At 49.4% G+C, this 27,315-nt stretch overlaps 1 protein-coding gene across 2 annotated transcripts in view; it reads right to left on the bottom strand.

The window, feature by feature from the left end:
* The window catches only part of ME3 (malic enzyme 3), a 169,681-nt gene that overhangs the window by 925 nt on the left and 141,441 nt on the right, over positions 1-27,315 (bottom strand). For both annotated transcript variants that reach the window (XM_014459306.2, XM_023757370.1), the window contains exons 8-14: positions 20,372-20,481; positions 7,253-7,350; positions 6,610-6,723; positions 4,877-4,982; positions 4,142-4,284; positions 3,442-3,615; positions 2,083-2,181 (exon numbers count right to left, since the gene is read on the bottom strand). In XM_014459306.2, coding sequence (XP_014314792.1) covers positions 2,083-2,181; positions 3,442-3,615; positions 4,142-4,284; positions 4,877-4,982; positions 6,610-6,723; positions 7,253-7,350; positions 20,372-20,481 — 844 coding nt within the window. The remainder of the gene's footprint in view (positions 1-2,082; positions 2,182-3,441; positions 3,616-4,141; positions 4,285-4,876; positions 4,983-6,609; positions 6,724-7,252; positions 7,351-20,371; positions 20,482-27,315) is intronic.

The raw sequence follows: 27,315 nt of genomic DNA, 5'->3' as shown, positions 1-27,315 counted from the left end.
GCCCCCTGGTGGTCAGTGTTATGTCATAGTGACCAGTCAATTCCTAGTCGTTCTGCTGTTAGGGGTCAGTTTGCATATTACCCTTTTATTATATAGGATAGAGGCCTGGTGCATGGGTGGAGGCTGGCTGGTTTGCCCTAAAGGGTGTCCCAGATCAGGGTGGGGGGTCCTGCTGGGGTGCCTGGCCAGCCTGGGTGAGGGGCTGATGGCTGTTTTGCAGGCTGGTCAAGCCCCCCACCAGTGGGGACCCCTCACCCCCATGGAGGTTTAGCCAGCCCTGGGTGAGGGGCTGATGGCTGTTTTCAGGCTGGCCACACCCCCCTTTAGGGTTGGGGGGTCCCTCCCCACTAGGTTGCCTAGCCAGTCTGGGTGAGGGGCTAAGGGCCGTTTTCAAGCTGGCCAAGCCCGTCAGTGACGGAAGCTCCCAGCCTCTCCTTTTTCTCTTTTTTTTAATTCTGGGATTTATTTACCTTCTATAATTGAAACTTTGTAGCCTTGAGAGGAGCTCAGAGCAGGCCAGGGTGGGCAGGAGGGAAGCCTCCTGCTTGCTCCAGCTCCGTGGCCACAGCTGGCTGAAAGCAGGTATCTGGGGTTTATTTATCTTCTATAATTGAAACTTTGTTGCCTTCAGTGGAGCTCAGAGCCATTGAAATTTTGTTGCATTCAGTGGAGCTCAGAGCCGAGCAACCAAGCCTTCCGCTTGCTCGCTCCATCACTGGAGCAACCAAGCCTCCTGCTTGCTCCAGCTCCGTGGCTGCCGGTTGCCATCTTGGTTGGGTTAATTTGCATATAGTCGCTCTAATTGGATGGTGGGTGTGGCTTAAGGTATAGCGAAGGTATGGTCAATTTGCATGTTTGTCTTTTACAATATATATATATATATATATTTTTTTAAAGAAGTCTTACACTAAAGTCTGCCTCTGCTTCTAAATGCCCAAGGGCCTTCAGCAGTGACATTATCCTTGTGAAGCCTCAGTTTCCTCATCTGGAAAGTGGAGGTAAAGTGACACCACTTCTCTAGAGTGGTGTCAGGGTGAAGTTAGGTAACAGGTACAAGTGTTCAGTACCTGATACTACCCCCTCCAAATGGGGTGAACTGGAAGAACAGCCGGGGCATTGTTCTCTGGGTTTTATACTTGGCTTCAGAAGAGCATTGTTAATCCAAATATCCCCAAAGGAAGAAACTAGACATGGGACAGCTGGACTCTGAGTTGGAATGTTGGTCATGAGGGTTGATTCTGGACCTGCACTGGACAAGTCATGGGGAGTGACGCTATTGTGCAATGCATTTTCTGAAATTATTTTTAAAACTGATTATAGAAAATGTAAAATATATATACTAATAGAAGTAATAGTATAATAATCCTCATGTATTCATCATCTAGATTCCACAGTTATCAATGTTGGGTCAATGTTCATTGCACCATGTTCTGATTCTTTGAAAACCTATCATCTCTGCATGGTCTCTAGGGTGGAACTTTTCCTTGAAATGTTCCATGAACCTGATCAGACCATGGCCACTCATTCTGAGAGAAAGGAAAGGAATGAACACCTACTCTGGCCAGGAAGGCACTGAGTGTGGAATTCTGTTTCAAAATTTTCCAGAACTCTGGGAGAGAGGAATTACTGGTGCCTTTGGAAAAAAGAGGAAACTGAGATTCAGGGAAGTGACGTGATTGGCCCCAGGTGACTCTGCTGCTGATTGGAAGAGCTGGGACCCCACTGCTTGAGCTCTTTCCATGATGCTATGCAAGTTGACCTTTCTGTATAAATGGGTACTTATGATTCATTAAAAAAAAATTCCACCCACATTCCGGTCCACAAAACTACGGACTTTGATGGTCTTTCTGCCTGGTGTTTGAGTGGAAAGTCAGGATCATTCCCAGAACTGGCCTGAGTGGGTGTTGGGGGTAGGGCTGGAGCTGCAGGCAGGAGTTTGTCACTCAGCCTCTGGGCTGTATGCAGTGCAGCCCAAGGAGCTCGGGTTGTCGCCACACCTGCCACCCCCTCAGTCCTTCTGAAGTCACAGAGACAGTGGATGAGCCTCACTACCCATATCGTAGGGAGTAGGGTTCTCCTTACTTTGATGGCGATTCTCAGAGACACGTCTCGGATGGTATTGAGTGGTGGGTACAGTCTCCCCTGGGACAGATGATGTTCAGAGACCTCGTGGGCAATTTTCTGGGGAGAGAGAACCAAGAGGAAGAAGCTCAGTTTCCGCCTTCCCAGAACAAGCCCAACCCATCACACCGAAGACTCCTCTCCCAGGTCACACAGGAAGGCTCTAGCAACCATGTTTCTGAACAATGCGGGGATTTGCTTTCAGGCTGACTTCAAGCAGGACCTGACTATTTCCAACCAGTGGGAGTTTCAAACAGCCCTGCCCACAGCCATAGGACACACCACCACCACTGACTGTAGCAATGAGAAGAAACACAAGCACAGAATACGGGAGACAGAACCACAGCACAAAGCTGTAGCTAGTGTTCACATAGTTTGGGGGAGGCTGGAAACCCTAGGAGACATCTCTGCATGGCTACACAGAGCTGACACTCAAAGACCAAGACATAGGAAGAAGAAACCTGGTGGTAACTGGTGGGACTCAGGAATGGGGCCAAGCAGGGCTGCATTTGGTCTCTCTCCAGTGCCATAGGGACGGGGTGTGAGTGGATTCGGAGATTAAGTAGAGTCTTTGGAGCTTGTGGGCACAGAGACATTTCTATGCTTCAGAGTCAGGTTAAATGTGAAGTGCCCAACATTTAGGAAGCACTTGATAAATAATAACTGTAACTGTAATTATCAGTGAGCATTATTATGAAGGGTGCTGTCATTCTTAAAGAATTCTTTCATTGTTTTCACTGAAAGATTGCTTTCTGGGAGCTTTTCTAGGGAGATACCTGGAGCAGGGGCATCCCATGCCTCTAGATCTGTGCTCAAGACCCGGGTACTCAGAGCAGGCAAACCAGGCATGCAGCCCATCCCCTTCCTTACAGACAGCTGTTCTGGTGGGGCTTATTCTGCCAGCAGTTTCCCCAGTGACGTGGCCCAGACCCGGGGCTGGAAGAACCCGTTGCCTGTCATGGTTCACAGGCCCACAGTTTCAGACGTCTTAGGTGGCATCTCCTCTGTACTAGGCATCTAGACGGCCACTGCTGGGTGCCAGGGAGCAGTACAAGGTCTGTCTCCTTACTGCCAGCGCCCCCTGTTGGCACCCCTCCCATTGACTATTTCCTTTCCCCCCATTAAAAACCCTGTGTGTGTTTAGAGAGAAGTTCAAGCCTCACAGTGGTTTTGAGAGAAGCTTAAGGTCCAGGCCCTTTGGTATCCATTGCCAGGGTTGGCAGCAGGTGAGCAGAAGAGACCAGAGGAGGAATCCTTGGGGGCCCCGTGTAAAGACCTGGGGTAGATCATAGGTCCTATTGGGAGGATTGAGAGTGGTACCTCTGCTGTCAGGAGGAAGATCTCATCTGGGATGTGCCGGATCCCGCCGGCGATGACTCCCAGCGCCACTCCAGGGAACACATAGGCGTTGTTCCCCTGGCCCGGAATGAAGGTCCTGCCGTCTTCCAGAGTCACGTTCTCAAAAGGACTTCCGCTGGCAAAGATCCCTCGGCCCTGGAGGCAGGAAGAAAGTCAGAGACGAACTGGAGATCGGTTTCGGGCAGCAGTGGTGGCCTAGTCTTATGTCTCAATGCTGGACCTTCCTTCGTCCTCTCCCCAATGCTCAGCATCGTGCTGAGCACACTGCACTCATTCATGACCTTAGCCCCACTGTTACCTGGTAGCCAAGAAACTGCTGAGAGGTGAAAGTGTACCTTTTTCACCTGTCACCTCCTGGGAGGGCCAACCCAGGAAGTGACAGTTACGCATGTGACCTTGCATTCTGGTCAAAGCTCTGTGTTATTAGAAGAACCGTGAGCAGTGTAGCTCAATGAGAAGAGCTTGGGCTTTGGAGTCAGACCTGAGTTTGAGGGTCAGCTCCAGCTCCTTATTGACTCTGTGCCCTTGGGCAAGTTACTTCATTTTCTGAACCTCAGTTTGCTCATCAGAAATGTGGGGACTTTTTTCACCCTCATAGGGTTACTTATAGTTATTGCTTCTATGTCCTCTCAGCCTGAGGAGGGAAGGACTCCTTGCTGACCTCGGTGACCTGGTAGCACTTCTCAGCTGTGCACTCGGCCTTGCTGGTGGGGTTGCTCAGGGCAAAGATGATAGGGCGCTCGTGGAAGGAGGCCATGTCCCTCAGAATCTGCTCCGTGAAGGCTCCTGCGATGGCAGCAACACCTACAGGGGAAAAGGTGGGTAGTGGGGATGCCTACTCTGTATAAACAGCCCATTCCCCTCCTGGTGGTAGGGTGGGGGAACGAGGTGCAACATGAAAGACTCATGAGTCTTGGGGATGGCATCTGACACAGGGATGGGGGGAGCAGAGAGAAAAGGGTTCTTCTGGTTGAGCTGGCTGAGACCTCCAGTTGATCCCTGCGGACCACTGGTCTACTTCAGGTCCATACCCAGGTAGGGTGCACCTGTGAAGGCATTTCTGGACCTCGTCCTTTATTGTAGGCTACTCCTGCCGTACAGGGATGGATACCAGGGTCCCTGCCTGAGAGAAGGAATGCTCACTTCATCCTGGTTAGAGAGACCAGGATGTGCTGTCTCTCTAACTGTACAACCGCATCTTTAAGCCCCTTGATGCCTTGGTTCTATGGTTTTTACACAGTAGTCACTCAATAAAAGTCTTGGTATTGAATTAGACATGGGATAGGGGAAAGAGCTGTTTCCATGGGCCACTTATGCCTCTTTGCTGAGCCTCAGTCTCCACCTGCAATCAAGAGGGTTAGCTGGGCTGGGCAGTGAGCTGCCTCCCTCCTCCTACCTATGATGGCCGTGGGCTTCACCAGCCTCACCACCTCCTCCAGGGAGTTCACTTCAGGGTGGTCCTGGGCAAACATCTCCTTCTCATGGTTTAGGTGGCTTCTTCCCTGCAGGAAAAGGAAGAACTCGAAGCAGCTGTAGTGAGAACCTCTAGGGAGGGGCATGGATGCATTTGGAGACTTGGAGCATTTCCCGCTCAGCCCTGTGCTTTGGTCTGAGCCATCAGGAGCCTTGGGACCTGCCCTCTTGATCAGATTTCCTGGCAGAACCGAAGGTAGAACTTAAGGGTTTTTAGTGTGTGTGTGCGTGGATGGTGCTTTTATTTAACCCAAACCATCTATGGAGAATCTATAAAGCCTATCTTGGAACTGCTGGGTCTTGGCTTCCTGGGCCAGAACAGAGAGGCTCTCAGGAAATACGTGAGTGTGTCCAAGACCCCTGGCCCCAAGGCATCCAGCACCCAGGTCCAATTGAGAGATGGGGCCTGAGGGAACGAATCTGCATGCATTTTATGAGCCATTAACCTCCCTGTGAACAATACCAGGCCAAGGTCCAGAACAGGCTTACAATGGCTGGCTACACCAGACCAGCCAGATTGTTTCCGTTTCACCTAACAGGAGTCGGTGGGTGACAGGCTGGTAAATGGGTACAAACGTTTCTGATGACTCATTTGGGTTGCTCTCCTCATGAAGAATGAAGAGATCAGCTTGAGAGATCTTTTAATAGGGGTGGCTCAATGGGGTTAGCAAAATGATGTTGAAAGATGGGCAAGAGGGAAGTGTGGCAGCCTCTACCTGTGCCTAGATTATGCTTTGGAATGACCTGGGGTGGGAGGAGGTGTCTCCAGGCCTCAGTTCCTTCCAGCAGTAACCTGGCTCTATATGGAACAAGAGGAAGGTCAGTTTATACTAAGGGGTCTCTGCTATTCTTGGTTGGTGGTCCCACATACTTTCCCTGTTCCTATCTCTGTTTTTTTTTTTAATCTCTCACTGACATTCTATGTTAGTGACATTCTGGGAATAAAAACATGGAACTCTTGAGTGAAGTCCCAAGGGAGGAGGTCATCTGATTGTGCCCCTCACCACATCCCAGTCAGAAGCTGGACTGTCTCTCTCCCATTCCCTCTTTCACTCATATGTCAAACATTAGTTATGCACCTACCATATGCCAGACATTGACATAAGACTACAGAGACTAGTGGGGAGACAGACTAGTAAAGGGGCAACTGCCCTATAATGTGGTAAGTGCAATTTATGGGGAGGGGGCTAAATGAGTATAGATGTAGTAAATTGAGACCTAGATGCTCAGAGGAAGCTTCTTGGAGGAGGTAACATTTGAGCTAAACCAGCAGGTTAAGGAGGAAATGGATGGGACGTGTGGAATTGAGAGTGGGTGTGAGGGAAAAGAGAAGGGCATTTCAAGCAGAGGAACAAAATGTGCAAATATGTGGAACAGAGCGTGTGTTACTTTTGGACATGATTCGTTATGGCTGGAGGTTCGCACAGGCAGGGAGTGGTGGGAGATAGGGCCGGATGGGGCACACATACACACACTCGCACACATATTCAAAGCTGTTGGACAAAAGCGATTAAGGCTACTTTACAATGAGTCTTTTGCTTTCGAGTCTTTTGTCCTCTATTCTGTCTGAGCAGTTTGTCCCTTGGAGACCTCATCCCATCTACTTCCAATAGCTGAAGGTGTCAGGAAGCCTCCAGGTCTGCAAACTGACAGTACCTTGACAATGAGTCCTTTGGAATCCACCATCCAGATCTTCTTCTTGGCCTCTGCCTTGGGTATGCCTTCTTTCTCTAGGGCCATGACAAGGAGGTGGGCGATGCCCATGGCTGCCTGGGAGGTATCAAATGGTGAATGCTCAGACATAGAGCAAACAACTACTCAGCATTTACCAGATGTTTCACCAAGATGCTGTCTCCTTCCCCCTTACTTTCAGGAGACCCAGTTAAGTCCTTGCCTCGAGTCATCCAAATGCTGGGGCCCAGGCTGCTGCAATGATCACAACGCACCTGTGATTCTTCCTCTTTTCAGAACCCCAGAGCACTTCCCGACTTGACACCCCACCACCCACTATTTTTTTTCCTTAAATATATTTTTATTGATTTCAGAGAGGAAGAGAGAGGGGAAGAGAGATAGAAACATCAATGATGAGAGAGAATCATTGATTGACTGCCTCCTGCATGCCCCACACTGGAGACTTGAGCCAGCAACCCAGGCATGTGCCCTTGACTGGAATCGAACCTGGGACCCTTCAGTCCACAGGCCAACACTCTATCCACTGAGCCAAACCAGCCAGGGCAAACCCCCACCCATTCTTATTCTCCGACTGGAACAACAGTAGAGAGCCCCTGATGGCACCTACCTCACCTGCACCTTGGAAAACGAACATGTGATTGGAGAGCTTGTTCTTGGTGATTCTCAGAGCAGCCAGGATCCCTGCCACAGCGACGGCGGCTGTGCCTGCAACAGAATGGACTGAGGTCAACCTCTGGCGACTGGGTCTCAACCCCCAAGAGAAGACTTGGCAGAGTTTCCCACGCCTAGAATTTGTGGTGGGACAAGCCACTTTTCTTAGCTCTTATAGAAGTTAAGCCTGAAGGTATGAAGGGTTTTAAAGCAAATCCATGCCCTCTTCTGCAGATGATTGTTATTTTGAGAAACAGCTCCTGATTGTTACTCAATCCTGGGAGAGAAGATCAGAGAATCAGGTGCTGCTATGACTATCATTTATAAATGAAATGATAAGGACAAATATAATGGAACCCACAATAAAGTGTAAGAAATTCTTTGTTTAAGGGTAAACAATAACCATATTAAAAACAAGGCCGCAAACTAACTATGAGACATTAAGTGACCATATGATCTGAGCTGTCTATCTTATCCACCAAGTCATAACGTTGGCTGGATCCAGAAGCATACCATCATCAAATGGCATGAGCAGCCCAGAAGGTATAAGTTCCATGAGCAGGTGGCTCAGATTTGCTTGACACCTACTCCTGCTGCATGACTTCCTCTCTCTCAATCCACACCTAAGGCCCCAAAAGGAATTCCTCATGACCAGCTGACCAAGGAGAAAATAACTTGGACTTGATGGCAGTATATATTCTTAATGATCTGCTACTATCAACTAGAAGTGTATGGTTGTAGTTTCACAGCCCCAATACAAAGGTAGCCCTAAGGGTATTGGTGAAGGAAATCTTTCCTATGCACATGACTTCAAATCACAAACTTGGTTGTCCACTTTGGTCCAAGAGTTGGCTAGGTCCTCACTAGTTCATGGGCAGTTGCTAACGGTTTAGCTGGATGGTCAGGGATTTAAAAAGAACAAAACAGTAAGATTGGTGATGAGGAAGTCTGGTGTGTGTGTGGGTGTATGGACCTCTTGAAATGGGTACAGAGTGTGAAGATATTTGTGCCCCATATGAAAGGTAACCATAGGGCATAATGAGACTAGGTTCTTAATAATCAGGTGGACAGCATGTGTATGTCAGCATCTTTCCCCAGTCACCTAGAGTTTGTTCAACAAGTTTATGTACAAAGTAGTCATGGTGACAAGGATGGAGGCTATGCATGGACTTCCTCTCACTACTGTGACTGCCAAACGATTAACCTGTCAATGGCAGAGACCAAGCTCCATTCCCTGGGAGGACCATCCAGCTGGCAGCAGAATGATTACATTGGACTCCTTTGATTATAGACAGGAAAGAGATTTGTCCTCATGGGATAAACTTGTATTTTGGATATGGATTTTCCTTCCCTGTCCATAATGCTCTGTCAGTGCCATCATCTGTGGATGTTTGGAATGCCTGTTCACCATCCTGATATATTCCAGACAACAAGGCTTCTTTCTAATCAAGGAATTCATTTCAGAGTAACAGAAGTGAAGCGATAGGCTCAGACCCTTGGGTTCAGTGGCCTTGACATGTACTCTCTCACCCAGGAGCAGCTGGCCTCAAAGATCAGTAGAATGGGCTACTGAAGACTTACTTATAAGTTCAGGTAACACTCTATGAAGAAGGTAAGGTTCTGTTTTACAGAATGCAATATAGAATTTGACTTAGCAAACAATGCATTGTGCTGCTTCTCCCACAGCCAGGATGCTTGGTTCTGGAACTCAAGGGGTTGCAGTGGGAGTGGCTCCTCTCACCATTTCACCTAATAACTCACTTGCAGAGTTTTTGGTTTTTGTTTTGTTAATCCTCACTTGAGGATATTTCCCCCATTTTATTTTAGAGAGTGGATGTGAGGAAGAGACAGAGTGCGAGAGCGAGCGAGCGAGAGGGGGGGGGGAGAGAAACATTGATGTGCGGGAGACACATGCATTGGTTGCCTCCTGCACATGCCTGGGCCAGGGCCAGGGATTGAGCCTGCAAAGGAGAAAAGGAGAGGGAGAGGAAGGAGAAAAGGAGAGGGGGAGGGAGAGGGAGAGAGAGATAGAGACATAATTGATCGGCTGCCTTCTGCACGTCCCACACTGGGGTTCGAGCCCGCAACCTGGACATATGCTCTGACCGGGAATTGAACTGTTACCTCCTAGTTCATAGGTCAGTGCTCAACCACTGAGCCATGCCAGCTGGGCTCATTCTTAAACTTGATTAACATTCAACACCATAGGACCACATTTATTCAAATCAATTTCCTAAGTTTGTATATGAGGTTTATCTCCAGTCTTGTCTGTGTCCCAACAATAGATGGCAAATTTCTTGATTTGGGGAGCTGTGCCTGCAACAATCTGGGTCCCTCAGCAGGCAGACTCCATCAAGGGCTGTGGCTGGGAATGGCGCCTCAAGAATACTCTGGGCGCCTCAGGGATACACTGGCCACCTCTGCCATCTTGGCTTCTGACGGTGAGCCCCCTTTATATGTTTTAATGTAAAGATATTTATTTAATCCTATTTTTGCAACCCACACCCCCATTCTTTTGACATTGTTTCTGTAAATGCTGACTCTGACTAATATGTAGCTTGTAGATAAACAGCACACTTGCATTAGAATCCTACGAACTAATTGCAGAAGCTACAGACTCCGACCTTCAGTCACCCCACTTCCGGGAGATTTGATGACCTTCAAAGGTAAAGGAGAACGTATAACCAGGATGACAAAGACCAGGATGACGCACACCAGACCATCACTTGACCAGTTTTGAGATCCTTACGGAAATGGACTATGCTGGCCTGCACATAGAGAACTCTACAATCCCTGCCCATTGATTTCTTTGTTCTGCTTTCCCTCTCCTTCCCTATAAAAAGCTCTGTCTGTACTGAAATGTTGAGATGGGCTTTGGACAAGAGTCCCCCGTCTTCTCGAGAGGCTGGCATGCAAATGCACCTCTTTCTTTTTTAACTAGCACCTGTCTTACCAGGTTGGCCTTCAGGCAGTTGGACCTTGGTTCCGTTTTCACTATTGTCCCCATTTTACAGATTAGGAAAATGAGGCACAGAGCATTTTGTTGAGTTGTTCAAGCTCACATAACAGAATGAAGCTTTGAACCGAGGGAATCAGGCTCTAGGGCTTCTGCTCATAATCCCTGAACTACACTTCATTGGGTTAGTAAGAAGGAGGAAAACCTTAAATAGTCTACATATCATGATTCTAATTATAAAAAACATACACAGAAAATCTGGAAGGAACTACAAAATACTAATGGTTGCAGGGTGGGAGTATGAGTGAATTTTCGTTTTCTGTTTTCCAGGGGGTTTGTTTTTGTTAGCTCAGGGTGGAGCCTTCTCCCAGAACATGGGTTGGATTTATGCCTAGCTTAGAGGCTGTGTGGTGGGCTGAGATAGGGGGCACAGCAAATGGTCAGAGTCTAATAAATGCACATTCATCATTGCAGATAGCAGAAGGCAGGACCCGAGGCAGGACCATACTCCCCAGGCTCTCAGCCTTCACACACCTATGGCCTGGAGGGACTGCTGAAATGTCAGCAGGATCCAGAGCCAGGGCTGAGGACCTCAGGGGCTTTCTAACACTGTCTGAAGGTCCCAAAGGAGCTCAGTGTGCATTTCATGAAGGCCTACCAGGCGAAGGCACCACCGTGGAAGACAGATGAATCAAACCTGGTCCCCGCACTCAGGTATCTCCCAGTTTATACAAATAACTGTAACACAGAGGTCATTGTTTCAAACCATTGCATTCCTTCATTTATCGATTGAGCATAGATTATCTACCAGACTCTAGGGCAGCGGTCGCCAACTGGTGGTCCATGGACCGCTAGTGGTCTGTGAGGTCCGAAAGGTTGGCGACTGGCGGTTTAAGGAAACCTTTGGAGGGTACTGAGGATACCAATGGTAACAAAATAGGTTCATTCCTGCTTCAGAAAGAAAGAAGCTACTAAATGAGTGTAAGTGTGATGACTGTTACAGAGTTGTTCATGATGCTCTTTTTGTCAGTTTACATGTAGAAAGGTATACTATCACTATTAACCTACCTTTGCAGCTTTATCACTCCGCATGCACCCTATGTGTCAGTTGCATCGTTCACCATTCCCTAAGAGGCCACATCCATTTTTTCCACTTCTATGCTTTGCCCTGCTGTTTCCATGAGAGAGAAACATTGATTGGTTGCCTCACGCATTGATTGATCCCCTTCCTGGGATCAAACCCTCAACCTGGGTATGTGCCTGACTGTGAATCAAACTCACGACTCTTCAGTGTGCAGGATGACGCTCTAACCATTAAGCACACCTGCCAGGGCTCTGATATCTACTTTTAAAATATATATGTGTATTTTAAAAAAATATTTTTATTGATTGCAAAGAGGAAGGGAGAGGGACAGAGAGATAGAAACATCAATGATGAGAGAGAATCATTGATCGGCTGCCTCTTGCATGCCCCTTACTGGGGATTGAACCCACTACCTAGGCATGAACACTGACCAGGAATTGAATCGTGACCTCCTGGTTCACAGGTCGATGCTCAACCACTGAGCCACACTGGCTGCACTGATGTCTACTTTTATCTAAGCTGGGCTATGTCATGACCAGGCTCATCACTGTACTGCATTTAAAAGGAACACCCAATCTGACATCCAAGAAAGCATAAAAAAGTGGTTTAGATAGTTATTTAAATCACTGACAGAGGTTGTGAGATTTGCATGGTATGACCCTCCTCCCAAGTCCCCAAAACCCCATTGTCCATCATTTTCTCAAAGTCCACTTATCGTGGTGGCTATTCCCCAGTTTTCCGTCTCCCTGCAAACAACCTCATCTGTCTTACTTTTTGCCTCTCAAAACCCACTTTCATTTGTCCTTCCAAGTCAGAGTCTGTAATCCAAAAGACCTCCAGATGATTTACATGCCCATTTAAGTTCGAGACTCACTGAACTAGATGACTTCTCTAGGTGAAGTACTAGTTTCCTTCCACTGGACAGAGAAGGTGTTTCCTGCTCAGCCAATTCTATTTCTGAACTGCCTTCTGCCTTCCGAAAGGAGAAGTACAAAGCACCTGCCACTAGATGGCGCCAAAGATATTTCATCACCAAAGCTCCCCCAAACACTGCCATCTTGATGAGTCTTTTTTTTCTTGGGTGTTAAATATCTTTTGTGGTTAGAACCTGCAGGTTGAAGAATGGCTTACCTGCGAAATACAGAAGTGGCCTATTATGGAAAGGTGAATTTTCAGTGCTAAAATCCAGTGCTGGATGGGGACTGGAGAGCATGACATCCAACAATTGTACAGAAAAGGAAACGAGGCCAGAGAGAGGCAGTGGCCTGACTGCCTGTCACCCAGTTGGAAGCAAAGCAGGGAAACCTGGGTGCTGCTTCAGGGTCTAGGCAGCTCAGACAGCCTTTCCTGACTCTAAAGGTGAAGGTGGCAGGAGCAGCATTGATGGGGTTTTCCTGGAGGAGAACTGAGGGGTGGGAGGTAGAGGGAGATGAATTTAGGCAGTGGCTATACATGTTCAGTTGTGACTCTGGAAGAGGCGGAGAGCACAAACCTATGGGGAAAATTCAATGACAGGATACCAGGCAATTGTCATTTAATGACCACTCTCACCGTGACCTCGGCTCTATGCATGTGCTTACCTGCATTTGCTCATTGAGTCTTCACAACAACTCTGTGAAGTTGGTTCTATTTTCCCCCATGTCCCTCTCCAACGTGGAAAGTGAAGTTCAAAGAAAAGAGCAACTATCAGGAGAGAACTTCTGAATCCTCTCACCACCAAGTCTATAAACCCTCCTCCTCCAAGCCCATATGCTCTGCCATTCCTTGTCTTAAAATGGATGAACCGCCCCGGCTCCTAGCTAACGCTGTCTCCAGGTCTGTCTGTTCGGATCCCATCATTTTTGCCCACTCAGGGAATTTGTCTTGTAGCTCCCTCCCCTTGTTTCTGCATCCTCTATTCCTCCCTATCTCCTGGATCACCACCATCAGCATACAAATATGCCACAAAGCTCCATCCTAAAAAATCCTTCTCTTGACCCTGTAGTTCCCACCCTATTTCTCACTTCCCTTTATAGCCAAACTCTGCTAATGAGCAGAATTTACTCATTGACTCTGTTTCCTTTGGTCTCCCTGATACCCAATCCAATCAAGTGACTTCTCACTACCTTTTGTCAAGTCATCAGCACCTCACCTTGCCAAATTGATTTATTACTTTTTTTATAGAGAAAGAAGAAGGGAGATGGAGAGAGATACATTGATATGAGTGATATATTGATTGACTGCCTCCTGCACACCCTCTACTGGGGATCTAGCTGAAACCCAGGCATGTGCCCTGACCGGGAATTGAACTGGCAACTTCTTGGTGCACTGGAGGACACCCAACCAACTGAGCCACACTGGCCAGAGCCCACCTTGCCAAATTTAGTGATCGGGCTGCAGCCCTCCTTGTCCTTGCTCTCCCTTAGCAGCATTTGACACTGTTGCTCATTTTTCCTTTGGGAAACTCTTGGTATTTGGTTTCTGGAACCCACACTCATGGTCACCTTTCTGGGCTCTTCCTCTGAGTCCACCCTCTGAAGTGGCGAGTTATCCTAATTACAGACGGAAACTCAAGAGGAAAACAGCAGTTCTTCTAGCCCATATTATAAAGGTTGGCAAATAAAGTTATCTCTGTTATTAACTTTCATTTTGGGGGACGCCTGGGTAACATGTTAGGGATTTAAAAACGGAGAGGAAGGAAGCTTCTTAGCTCACTGGAGGAAACCCCCGGAATAGCCCCGGGGTCCAAGGATGTTTTGGAACTTGGCTTGTGCCATAAATGGCATGGGCAGCAGAAAGCATGCCTGGTTGTTCCTCCTTCATGATGAAAGAAAAACAAATCTTCCTTTTCCGAGGGAGCTTCCATAATTGCACTTCCTGCAAGCTGGGAACTGGAGGCTGCAGGTTCAGGAAATGCACCAAGGGCAGGCTGAAAACGTGGTTTCTGTTCTGCTTTTAGTAGTCACACAAAGTTACAGGAGCTTCCATGCTAAACAACAGATGATTGGAGAAAAGAGAGAGAAGTGGCTGTTTCTCAGATGAGGCCAGGCTGTGAGCAGGACAGGGAATTAAGCTCCCTGGGGTCTGGCCGAGGTGGATTGGTAGGCCTGAGGCCCTGGGGCCCTGGGGCCCTGGGGCGGCGACTCCCAGGCCAGGCTTGCTTCCACGAGCCACTGAACTACCACCATTCACGTGTTCATTAGCAACTGAGTGGCAGTGCTGGGGCCTCACTGGGCTCGGCCTTGGGTATGTTGGATGAATGAACAGTTTTGTTCACAGGAAGTTCACAGTATAAAGGTTCAGAAAATTCAAGTTTTCCTTATTGGATATGAAGCAAAGGGCTTCTCCGACAGCCTCAACCCTATTTCTGTGTCATGGGGGACTTTTCTGAAGCCCTCGGACTCTCTAGAAGGCGCTTCCTGGCCCATGGAGAGGGTGGGGTTAGGCCTATTCTGCTGCAATTTGGAAGGAGCCAGAGGGAATAGTTACCATCTTCTCTGCTTCTTTGGGGATTTAATGGAATCAACAGGTTATGGGGGTGTCTCAGAGGAGCCAGGATCAGATGCAGGAGACTCATGAGAACCTCGGGACTGGGACAGCCTCGGAACACAGGACTAGTTTCACTGTGGGGGAGAGAGAATAGAAGTGTGTGTGTGTGTGTGTGTGTGTGTGTATGTGTGTGTGTGTGTGTGTGGCTGTCGCAGACCCCTGACAGCCAGAAATAACTCATAAACAGGACAAACCGGCTGAACAGTCTTCAGAGCTGGGCCATTCCTCCCCTTCCGCCCCTTTCCGACTGTGGCATCTGAGCCCTGCGGTACTGATACTGAGAAGCATTCTGCAAGGTGGGTGACCACTGCCTAACGTCACCTCCTTCCGGTCCTGGGGAAAGGTGGGGACAGGCTTGGCCCTGGGTGCAGTGTCCAGGGGGTGGTGAGGCTTAAGTCCTTAAGGACAAAGAGAAATGAGCCAAGAGCAGAGGCGAGTTCTAGACAGAGGGGCCAGCACATTCAAAGTCACAGAGTTGGCCCTAGCCGGTTTGGCTCAGTGGATAGAGCATTGGCCTGTGGTCTGAAGGGTCCTGGGTTTGATTCCAGTCAAGGGCACATGCCCTGGTTGCGGGCTCAATCCCAGTAGTGGGAGTGCAGGAGGCAGCTAATCAATGATTCTCATCATTGATGTTTCTCTTTCTCTCTTCCTCTCCCTTCCTCTCTGAAATCAATAACAGTAAAAGTATACCAAAGTCGCAGAGTTGGCAGAGAATTCACAGACATGGAATAATTCACTGGGCTGGAAGGTATGTGTGGAAAGGAGAGAGCTGAGGTGGGGCCCTGCCTCTCTCCTCCTCAGGACCTCCAGTCCTGTGCTCACAGGGGTCCTCTCCTCACCTCCCCCAAAGCCTCTCTCAGGTCTCCACCCTTTCCCCTTCCCATACGTAAGTGTCAGGGGTCTACTATGCACTAGGGGTCTTAGTGCCAGGTTCCTGCTACACATCACTCCAGGCCTTACAACAACCTGGTGCCACAGACAGAGGGATGATAGAAATACTTGGGGAAATGGGAATGGCTGCAGCCAACAGCACAAAGCATAGCTTTGCAAAAGCATCTGGGTCATCCTGGCGGAACTGGCTGATGACCAGATGTGGCTGTTAATAGTACATCCATTTTATGTCCATTTTACAGATAAGGGAAAAGGAGGCTGCGCGGGGTTTAAGCCATTTGGCCCAAGCCACAATGCAGAAAGGTGGGGCATTGACCCTAGGCCTGTCTCACTCCCATTGCCTGACAGGTAAGCTCTATGGGCTCACAACGGAAAACTCGAAAACTTAACCGTGTGAGGAGGCGACGATGCCTGACATACCACACGGGCACCACCGGCCTTGGGGATGAGGCAGGCCTTGGGAAAGGCAGCCCACAAAAGGCTGGTGGGTAGGAGGGCGCTCTGGGGCTGACAAGCTGCTGGGTTTTCTGTCCCCAGCCACATGCTGTGGGCAGCTATTAGGGAGGCCAGGCGCCCGCGGTTACTGGCCAGCAGTGTCCTGGTCCTGGCTCCTTTGGGAGGACAGGCATGGCCATTGCTCCTGCCCTTCTCCCTCCAGGTCTCTCCCCTCCTCAGTGCAGGGAGGCCTCCCGGGTCCCAGCTGAAACAACAAAGTCACCTGTGGCTTTTCCAAAGTTCCCGAGGAGGCTGCCAGCGATGAGTCAGGGCCGCCGGCAGCCCTGGGCACCCGGAACCAGCCTAGGGCACAGAGACTTTCCATGGGGCGGGGAGGGGGGCAGGGGAGCAGGGGCAGCCCTGGGGAGCATCACCCTCCCGCTGGGGCTCCAGAGGCCCCGCCCCTGGTTGGCCCTGTGGGTCGGTGACCCCAGGTGTGTGTGTTACAGCAAGACTGGCTGAGAGACACTTCCAGTCCTGGGCCCGAGCTCCCGTTCAGCACCAGGCCTGGCCCTGCTCTCCTGGGCTCAGTCTGCTGGGACCCCAAGGCCTTTAGTCGCATCTTCCCTTGTTCCACGGAGGACACCAGGCAGGGCTGATGTGTAGAGCAGGCAGGACGGCCCAGTCTCATTGTCATCAGGGCAGCCTGACCCCAGCCCCTGCCCTGTGTGGGGGCTAGTGGATTCCGGCCACTGGTCCTGCTGGGGTGGCCTGGCCTGTCCCCAGCCACCACATGTGGCATGGTTTTGGTTTCTGATCACCCCTGTGATCGCTCTCTCCCTTTCCCCCAGCCCTCTTCAATTCTGTGCCTGCAGGTGTTCCTTTCCTAGTTTTGAGCAAGGCTGTGTAGTCTTACATTTCATTTTTTTTTAACTTTGTATTTGGAGGCACTTCTAGCATGTTCTACGCTGCCCCATTAGCATTAGTCCTGGAGCTCCTCACCAGTCCCCTCACTGCCCACTTGGCAACAAGAGTGCTCATCATAGGCTTCTGGCCCTGGGCCCCTCACTAACCAGCTGGTGACATGGGCGAGACCCTTGACCTCTGTAAGCTTCCTCTTTGAGTCTATAAACTCCGGGAGCAAGAGGAGGGAATGGGAAAGGTGAGGTGAGCAGCAGGATGCCGGAGAGCAGTGATGCCCACTCTTAATCCTTAGCAAGAAGACTCACTGCACCACCTCATCCACAAATAAGAAGAGGCAGCCTGGTGTTGTGGAGAGAGGGTGGAGAGTTCCGAGTCAGAAATAACTAGGTTCAGTTACTATTATCCAGAAATAACTAGTCCCAGCTTCGTGCCTGTCTGCCTATGTGACCTGGAGCAAAATTCAACCCTTGAACTTCAGTTTCCTCATCAATGACATGAGACAGCAAAGGGGGGGGGGGCGTGCAGTTTATAAGGAAGTTATGAGACAGCGTGAATGAAAACCACTTTGTACGCCGCTTGGGTTCTCTGAGAAGCAGATTCTGAGACACGTGGCAACCATGGGTGGGTGTGCTCATGAGAATGTCGATTTGCATGTGTAGACTTCATTCATTCATTCTTCAAACATGTGTGAAGCATCTTCAATGTGCCAGGCACTGTGTGGGGAGCTGGGAAATGGTTCACGCCTCTCTTGGGGAGACCAACAACCCGATGCAGGCATTTGGGGTACAGTGTGGTAAGGAGACTGACAGGGGAGCACAGGTGTTTGTGGGAGCATTTGGTGCGCATCCAAACCAGACTGGGGAAGTGGGGGCTGATGTGGGACCTTCCCTGGGACAGGAGACCCTTGAGCCGAGTCTTGAAGGGTGAGTAGGAGTCCGTTACTCATGTAAATGTGATGAGGAACACATCCCAAGCTGAAGAACAGGACTTTCACATGCAGAGAGAACTGACTGAGAAGGGGGGGGAGGATTAAAGTAAGGATGGGTCAGAGGTCAGAGAGAGAGATGAGTGGGGGTGGAGAGGGGCACAAGCCTTATCCTTCCAGGGAGGGAGGGAGAGCTTTCTCAGGAAGAGGGTGTCGACAGCCACAGTTTCATCTCCGAGGTGCTCTGGCAGCAGTGTGTGTGTGTGGGGGGGGGGGGGGGAGGTAGGGGCCGATGCACTGCCGGGCCTGGATGTGTCCCTCTGCCTGTGTTTATGAGGATGTACCAACACGTGGTGTGTGTGTCTGCACATCTGGAGTCAGTGCACCAGGTGTGCTTCCCACAGGGCCTTGTTTTCCGCTTCCACCCTTTGGCCTTGGCAGCCCAGGGGCTCAGGGGGATGGCTGTCCTGCTGCTGACTCACGGGTGGGTGCCATGACGGGGGAGCTGGCCAGGGGCTGGCGGCAGGTGTTTCCTCCAGGGCAGGCATGAGTGAATGCTCCCTCCCCCAGCTAGTGCTGCTGGACCCCGATGCCCGTCCCAGGCCCCTGCGTCAGGGCTGGGGCACAGAGTGTGAATGGCTGGGAAGTTGCATGGGTTAGCTTTCCCTTCCTGGGTCTGCCCTCTCTGGGCACCCACTCTTCAGGCACTGAAGTCATATATATTGATCTTAATTATCTAAAATAGTGGAGGCCCAGTGCATGAAATTCAGCCCACCCTGCACCCTCTCACAGTCCGGGAGCCCTTGGGGGAAGCCTGACTGCCACGGAGGTGGGAGAGGTTCCCGCCACCGCCACTGTGCTCTCACCAGCCGTGAGCGGGGGGCTTCTGGCTGAGCAGCACTCCCCCTGACCACCATTGAGTGTCTGCCCCCTGGTGGTCAGTGTGCATCACAGGAACGGGTTGTTCCATTGTTCGGTCAATTTGCATATTAGCTTTTTATTATATTGGATGCTTAAATGTACTCTTGAAATTTGATAACCAATGCAAAAACAACAACAATTGACCACATTTCTTTAGCCCTTTATGTGGACCACTGGGAAGGAAGAGGCATTTGCTTTTGCGAGTGTGAGATCTGGGAGCAGTATAGCCAGTGTCAATGAACTTGGAATTTAGAGTCAAAATTTCAACTCTCTGCTTACTGGCTATGTAAGTTACTCTCTGTGCCTCCCTTTCTTCAATTATAGGCCAGAGATGGTAATATCTTATAGGAGTAAATGTGTAATATGCTTATTACAAAGGTGCCTGATGTATAATACATATTTAGCTCTAATCCCCAGCTGTTATTACCTGGGTTAGAATCCTCTTAGCTCATTTGATGAAAAGCTGTGACCTGTTTGAGCCTCATCTGCAAAATGAGGGGTTGGCCCACCTTTTCCTCCCAAAGATCAACACCTGTGCCCCACCAAAAGCAATAAAAAATAAATACCCCACATGTCATCGAGGCTTTATAAAGTACTAGGAATGGCTCACAAAGCTCCTTACTGGGAATGCCTGGATCGGGAAAGATGATCCCTGAGGGACCACCTCCGCCACTCCAGGTTCACATACTGGCATCTCCACAGCAAGAAGCAAAGGCCTTCATATATTTCTGGTCCATAGAACAGGTAGCCAAGTTGACTCTGAACTAGAAGATGCTTCCCATTGGCTTTTGGAGTGCTCTGGGGCCTGGGGCCCCGGGGCCCAATGTCTTTCAGGGGCATCATTCCGAGTAGTATACATTCCAGCCAAGATACGAGGAGGGATTGTTCTGATTCCCTGACAGGAATACATCTTGTGTTTTGGAAAATCCAAGAGCAAGTTACTGTGGCCGGGGAAGACCACTTTTATGACCGTCTGAAGCGCTGGTACCTTCCATTACATTAGCTCTTTAAATTTTCACCATATCTTCCAAGGCAGTTATTATCCCCATTAAACAGATGACGAAACTGTGGCTCAGAGACTCGATCTGCCCAAGTTCAAGTAGCTAGGAAATGACAGTGTTGCTTAGTATTTATCTCAGATATTAAGTTATATAATTTTTACTTTCCTCTGAAGTAGTGATGATCTCCATTTTATAGATGAGGCAGCTGAGGCTTAGCAAACTTAAGAGACTTGTTTGAGGTCACAGAGCTAAGAATTAGCTACGTGGGAGTTGAAAGCAAGTCTAATGCTCTTTCTTCAACAGTTGTTGGCAGCAAACCAGCTACCAGATGCCCCCTCTTTGGCATCCAGGAGAGCCTTGTGAGAAGGCATTCATCCTTGGGGGCTTTGTTGGGAGGGGTAGAGACCTACCTTGGATGTCATCGTTGAACATGCAGTACTTATGGCGGTACTTGTTGAGCAGGCGGAAGGCGTTGGCATTGGCAAAATCTTCAAACTGGATGAGGCAATTTATGCCAAACCTATGGGGACGGAGAGGAAAGAACTCGTGACTGCTTCCCGAGGCTGATCCCTAGCATTCCCCGGTCTGCACCGGGGGTGGGGAGGCTCCAGTGTGGCATGGCTCATTCACTGGGGTCTTTGCCACCCAGCTGGCTCCTGGACTCCCAGCTCTGCCTGCCCCATTATGGATGAGATGGGGAAGGGAGAGAGTAAGGGCCCTGGGCTTGGTGGTCAGTAGAGCCCACATTACTGTCTCTAATGAGGGCTTGGTGGTCAGTAGAGCCCACATCACTGTCTCTAATGGTGGCTCCCATGGGCCATGGATGGCAGACCCATGTGGGCAGAAGGGCTGAGATGGGACCTGCTCTCTCTGTGGCCTGTGGCCTGTGGCCATCTGGAATTCAAGCAGAAACCCTATTCTAAACTCAAGTGCATGCAGAGAGCCCGGCTTCTCCAGCACCAGGGCCTGGGGAGCCTCTGTGGCCTCCTCATGTTCCCTGGGTGCATCCCGAGGCCTCAGGTTCTTCCACCAGAGACTCTTCTGGGTCCGGCACTGTTCCCGGAGAAGATGCAAGGGAGGTTGGGAAAGGCCACTGCATTAAGCCCCTGTCTTCTGCTCACTCCTCGGTGAGGGTGTTCTCCATCTTGAAGGTACAGAAGACTCAGTCTAAAATGCAGGTCACCAGGCCCGCCTTCCAGGGATTCTCACTCAGAGAGTTTGGGGAGGGGCTCAGGAAACTGCATTTTATTGTGATATACAAATCCCCGTGAAACCATTGACTCAATCCAGCTAACTGACACATCCATCACCTCACACAGTTACCCCCTTTTTTTGAATGGTGGGAACATTTAAGATCTCCTCTCTTAGCAAGCTTCAAGTATCCGATACATATTAATTATTAACTATGGTCCCCACACTGTACAGGAATCTGAATTTTAGCAAGCACCCTGATGGTTCTGATCTGACAGTGCAGAGAGCTCCGAGAAACGCTGCCTTGGTGGGTGAAGACATGCCCACAAAGCCACCTGAGATGCCTTATTTATAATCTATGCCAGAACCGCCTCCTAGATTCCGGGGTCAGGTTAAAGTTTGTGTTCCCTTAAAAATGACTAGACTCATAACCTACTTTTGCTGTTGACATTGTCTGTGAGAAAGGTGAGAGCTAAGATTTCTCTTCTTTGACAGTGGGTTCCCTCAGCCTGGGCTTTCTGCACGCATCTCCCCCTGACTCATTCTTGCCCTTTGACCCTGGTTTTGGTAGTTTTGTTGTATTGTGTCTCTTATTGGAGTCTTTCCGGAAGCAAGAGTGATATAACTTATTAAAAATCACTCAATCCATGGACCAAACAGATAAAAAGACTTCATCTCATGGGTCAATTTGTGACTAATAGTATCTGAGGTCATGTTCATTGAGAAAAAAATGCCCGATTGATCAGCAAGGACTGTCGGGAGGCAGGTGATAGAAGTGTTCTGCCATCCACAGCCAGGTGTGGCCTAGAGGCTCGGGACCAGCTGGGACAGAAGGATTTATGGCCTTGCTGAAAAGGTGGGTGGGGTGCACACTTCTGTGTGGGCTTCCTGTGCTATGGGGGACATCTGTCTCTGATGAGGCTGGTGGCTATGAGGGGTTGAGTAGCAAGGAAATGGCCCATAAAACATTTTTTGCAACCTCATACTTTTGTGCATGACACCCTGTATAGTAGAAATGAAAATATTTGCTCCTACAATGAGCCTTCCAGAACCTTAGTGATTTAGGGCCGTTGGTGGGGGATCGGGAGGCAGGTTCATGTTACAGAGGCAGAAACGGAGGGGCAGTAACCTGCCGCAGTCCAGGGCTAAGAGCTCTGGGCCGAGGTTAAGAGGCTTGTGGACTAGACCTGGCTGTGCCACATACAACTGAGTGATCTTGCACAAGTCATGTCACTTTTCTATTCTGCCTCGGTTTCCCCATCTGTCAATGGGCACAATATTATCTGCATGGATAACTTCTGTGGGCTGTTTCGAGGACTAAAAGCTGAAGGTAGCTTTTATTTTTTTATTTTATTTTGTTAATCCTAACCCGGGGATATTCTTTCCATTGATTTTTAGAAAGAGTGGAAGGGAGGGGGAGAGACAGAGAGAGAAAGAAACATCAATGTGAGAGAGGCACATCGATTGGTTGCATCCGGCACACACCCCTACCAGGGCCGGGGATTGAGCCGAGGTACATGGCCTTGACTGGAATGGAACTCAAGACCTGAAGGTGGCTTTAAATTATAAAGTGCTAAACACATGTGTCATCCTGGCCACAATTCTTATTCACAGCCGCATAGCAAGTGCTGATGGGGGTAGGAGTGGGGGCTCACTGTGTCTCCTGACCCACCTCCAGCTCCCTTCTTGTAGGATGAAGAGAAAGGATACATAAGACTTCCTGTGCACAAATATAGTGCTATGCTTGCCAAGCCAAAATTTACTGTGAATTTTTGTTGAGGGTGTGAATTTCAAGTATTTGAGTCGGGAGGGGGAACAGAATGTCTTTGGTTGCTGGTGACATTTTGCTATATATAATCCTCACAAGACTCCCAGTGTAACTCCGCAATTGGCCTGGAGCTAAATGCTGAAAAGGTCAGACAGCAAAAGAATGTGATACATGGTCTCCTTTCTCCCTCTCTGTCTCTCTCTTACACACACACACACACACACACACACACACACACACACACACACACTTGACCTTTAAATAGCACCACTTGGAGGTAAAAATAAGGCCAGAGTTATAAATAAGCACTTTTGTTCACTGCACTATTATTACTCTTTCGTGTTACATTCAGTTTTATATATGAGAACCTCTCAGGGAGCAATATGCTGAGATATTGAGTAAACCTTCATTAATTCAGGATGCTTTAACCCTAACTCGGGACTGCACAAAAGGCTATGTGAATCGCCCATCCAATAACCTAGACGGCATTCCTAGACCTGCTTGGACTTCACAACCCTATTCATCTTGGACACCCCTCCCCATGGCTGCTCCCTGACCTTTCCTCACCAGAAACCAGACCTGCTCTAGCATCTCACACTGCCCATCTCAGTCTCTGAACTCAGCCTCTCTTTCCACCTCCCTCATTTCCACTGCACCTGTTCTTTGTCTCCACAGAGACCTTTGACCCTTCACCAATGTCCCCCAGCCTCTTGCCCCCTCTTTTAAGGCTTTTCATTATGCCAGACCACTCACTAGTCTGAATCAAGGGTGGTTGTTTCAATTGCACTCTTTGCATCATCCAGCTGTCCACGTGTACATCTGCCCATCCATCCATCCATCCATCCATCCATCCATCCATCCATCCAAACGCATCTATTGATGCTTTAGGAAAGGGTGTACATAAAGGAGCTGGTAAAAATGTAGTGTGGTGAGTTTGCCTGCCAACTTGTGAAACTAACTAAAAGCCAATTAAGACCAGAAACACAATTTCAAAGTGAAAATGTAAATGGCTTTGGTGAAAAAAAACAAACAAACTTTTCTCAATTCATCCATGGACATCCAAATACAGGTAATGAGCTTTCAGCATAATGCCAATTTAAATGTTAATTATAATTGACTTACATGGACTCATTAACTTGTCACTACTGACAACAATAGTAACAAAAATAGCTAAACTTCCCTGTGTGTTGATTACCTGGGGGGCATCTCCCTGAACTCTTTGCATGTTATCTCAGTTAACCCGCACGTGACCCTATGAAGTAGCCACTATTTCGGAGGAGTCCTGAGCTGTTGCCCAGGGGTTACTGATTCCATTGCAGTTGGAAAGTGGTGGGGCTGGAATCTGAAGCTGGCTCTAGCCCAGGGTAGAACTCGCCTTAGTTTAGTTTTAACCCTTTGAGTGCCAACCAGTATCCTAAGAACGATGCTAAAGTTGCCAAGGCATTTTTGCTGATTTTACAGCAGTTCAGGAAAAAAAATTATGAATCGCAAGTAAATGAAGTTACATATTCAAAAACTTAAGGAAACCTTTACTACATTGACATATTTAGCAATATCATCATCATGAATAAAAGCAGACTTAGAACTGGACACCATTTCAAAGCTTTGATAGCGCTCCCAGCACTTTTGGCGAAAGACAGGAGGAGCGCGATCGCGCTCCCCGGCACTCTAGGGGTTAATGGCAATGTAAATTTGTAAAAGATAAGGAAGTGCCATGTGATGAAGAAAACACTGTCCCGGGAGAGAGGACAACTGCGTTTTCCCTCTGTCCCTGACATAAGCGCTGAGTCCCCTCTCTCTGGGTCTTAGTTTCCTGCTCTGAGAGTGTTGGTGGAGCAGCGTGGGCTACTTCGGACAGGGTTGGAGTAGATATACTAGGAGCTGCACTCAGACATTTCTACAAGTCCAAAGTAGGGATTGCTGATGATCCTGAGTAAGAGCAACATGTGACAGGGAAAGCCTGCGTCAGTACTGTAGAGTCCTTTCTGAGCTGAGACTCACCAGACCGGCTGAGTGCCCTGGCCCGGCCAAGGCAGCCACCCACCCGGTGGTGCAGCTGCAGTGGCAGGAGCCCCTCGGAAGGGACCCTGTGTAGGCCCCTCCTCAGGGCTCTGGGCAGTTTCCCGATTTTAGTGCTGGCAGCTACGGCTGACATCCTTGCCGGCCCAAGGCCGAAGGAGGCTCCTGCTTATCTGTCCCCTTCTGCACTTTTGAACTCTTCACTCTGAGCCTGGCGGGGGCTCAGGAACATCTGATGTGTCTGCAGGGGAGGATTCCTGCGACAGAGAAAGAGGCACCTCCCCAGCCACACACTGAGCTGACCGGATTTCTCCACCCTGGGGACTCGGCTGGGAAATGGCCTTGGCGCTGCCAGGGAAAGCAGTCCAAGGCCAGGGCTCACTTAGAGACTCCAGGCTGTGGCGTGGGTGGATGTTTTCCCCCAGCACCTCGCCTGGGAGCCCTGGTGCGCTGTGTGTGACACTGTGACAAGGCCCCCTGGGCACCTACCACCTGGGTGAGGAGACTCTGAGGTGGCTGCCCCGTCCTTCCTCCCAGCCAGCCAACCGGAGGCTGCGTGAGGGATGGGTGAGAGCAAAGCATTCCAGAGGCTGCCGACCTGGTTTCTCTTTCCTTAGGTCAGGACCCGCCATTCTTTCCAACACCTGGGCCCGACCTCTTTCAGGCCTGGACAAACACAAGGGACCTGGGAGGAGCCTGTGTCCAAACAGAATGACTAAAAAGCACCACTCGGATTTCCACGGGAGCCCACTCTGTCCCCCCAACGAAAAACACGCATCCACGACTCCCAGGGCAGAGTGCTCAGTGCGAGTATCAGTTGTCACCCGATGCAAAGCGATTGCATTTATTTATGCTTTCCTTCCAGGAACTGGAGCTCACAGAATCATGGAGCTCTGGTCTTTGTTTCTATTTTACACAGTCCATTAAACACAAGTCTCTTTTCAGCGGTTCTCAACCTGTGGGTTGCAACCACTTTGGCGGTCGAATGACCCCTTTCACAGGGGTCGCCTAAGACCATCCTGCACATCAGATATTTACGTTACGATTCATAACAGTAGCAGCATTACAGTTATGAAGTAGCAACGACAATAATTTTATGGTTGGGTCACAACATGAGGAACTGTATTTAAAGGGCCAGAAGGTTGAGAACCACTGCTTTAGATGCTCTCAGAAGGCGTTTCTGTGGCTACCTCCATTAGGGAAACTCTGAATGTTACATACAGTATATGCAATGCATATTAAAGGCTCTGAAAAGTCCTGCATTAAGAAACCTGTTAACCCAGCATTTTCTAAGCTTATTTGACCAGAGACCTTACCTTCTGCGTCCCACCCTCTCCACCTGTGCTGGAGTGAACTTGGAGAGACACGACCCTCTGCAGAAAGGACTTTACCAGATGGGGCGGGGTGGATCCAGGGCAAGGCCACCTCTCCCAGGGAACACTGCAATCGCCACTCTGGCCAGGATCTTGTAATAACTGATCTCACCTCCTCCAGGTTTATTCCCCTCCCCCAATCCATCCTCCCTGTCTTCCTAAACACAAACCTGTGCAGGCCACTTAATTTCTCACAGTCCTTACAGGGGTGGTGTTCACTTTGGCTCCAACCTCAATGCTCACCCCCTGCCCGTGCCTTCCAACATCTTTGGCTTATGCTGCTGCTTCCCCACCACTGTGGCCCTTGCATAGCGCCACGGTTTCCTCAAGTGCCTAGAAGGCCTCCTTTCACCAGGCCAACTCCTCCTCCAACTGTAAGTCCAAGCTGAGTGTCACCTCTTCTAGGAAGGTTTCTCTGAGCCATCCCTCTCTCTACCCTCAGGGTAGTAGCAATTCTCTCCTCTGGGCTGCCATGCTACTCTGGACACATCTCTATAATCGCACATATCACACTGCATCACAATTATTTATGACATTTCTGTTTTAAGTATTAAAGAAATGTATACGGCAGGGGATCCTCTTTGTATCGGGAGCTATCTTAGGCACGACATAAAACATCAATTCAGCAAGCATTCCTAAGTGTCCACTGTGAATGAGGGGCTGTCTTACCGGCGGGATTACAAAGGCAAACACAAGAATCTCACAGTCTGATGGGGGCACAAGAAAATGCAAAAGCAGCTGCAACATACTGTGGCAAGGGTCATAAAAAGGTATGTGCTAGGTGTGTGGGAGGCCTCAAAGGCAGCAGGCAGGTCTGCTGCAGGGGAGGCAGTGAGGGCTTCACAGCCCAGGAGACCCAGGTGTGGCTTGAAAAGAGCAGAGGCTCCTGGGCAGACTGTGTGCGGCAGGGAGCGGGTGGGTGTAGGGGGGGAGGGTGAGGAGAAGGGCATCTCAGGCAGAGGGACAGCAAATGCATGTAGAATGAGACCGGGGGGCCTTCCTG

This window comes from Myotis lucifugus, unplaced genomic scaffold, assembly GCF_000147115.1.
Source record: "Myotis lucifugus unplaced genomic scaffold, Myoluc2.0 scaffold_106, whole genome shotgun sequence".
In the NCBI taxonomy this organism is placed as follows: Eukaryota; Metazoa; Chordata; class Mammalia; order Chiroptera; family Vespertilionidae; genus Myotis; species Myotis lucifugus.
Note: the sequence above shows the minus strand (reverse complement) of the source record. Positions and strands in the feature narration are given on the sequence as shown.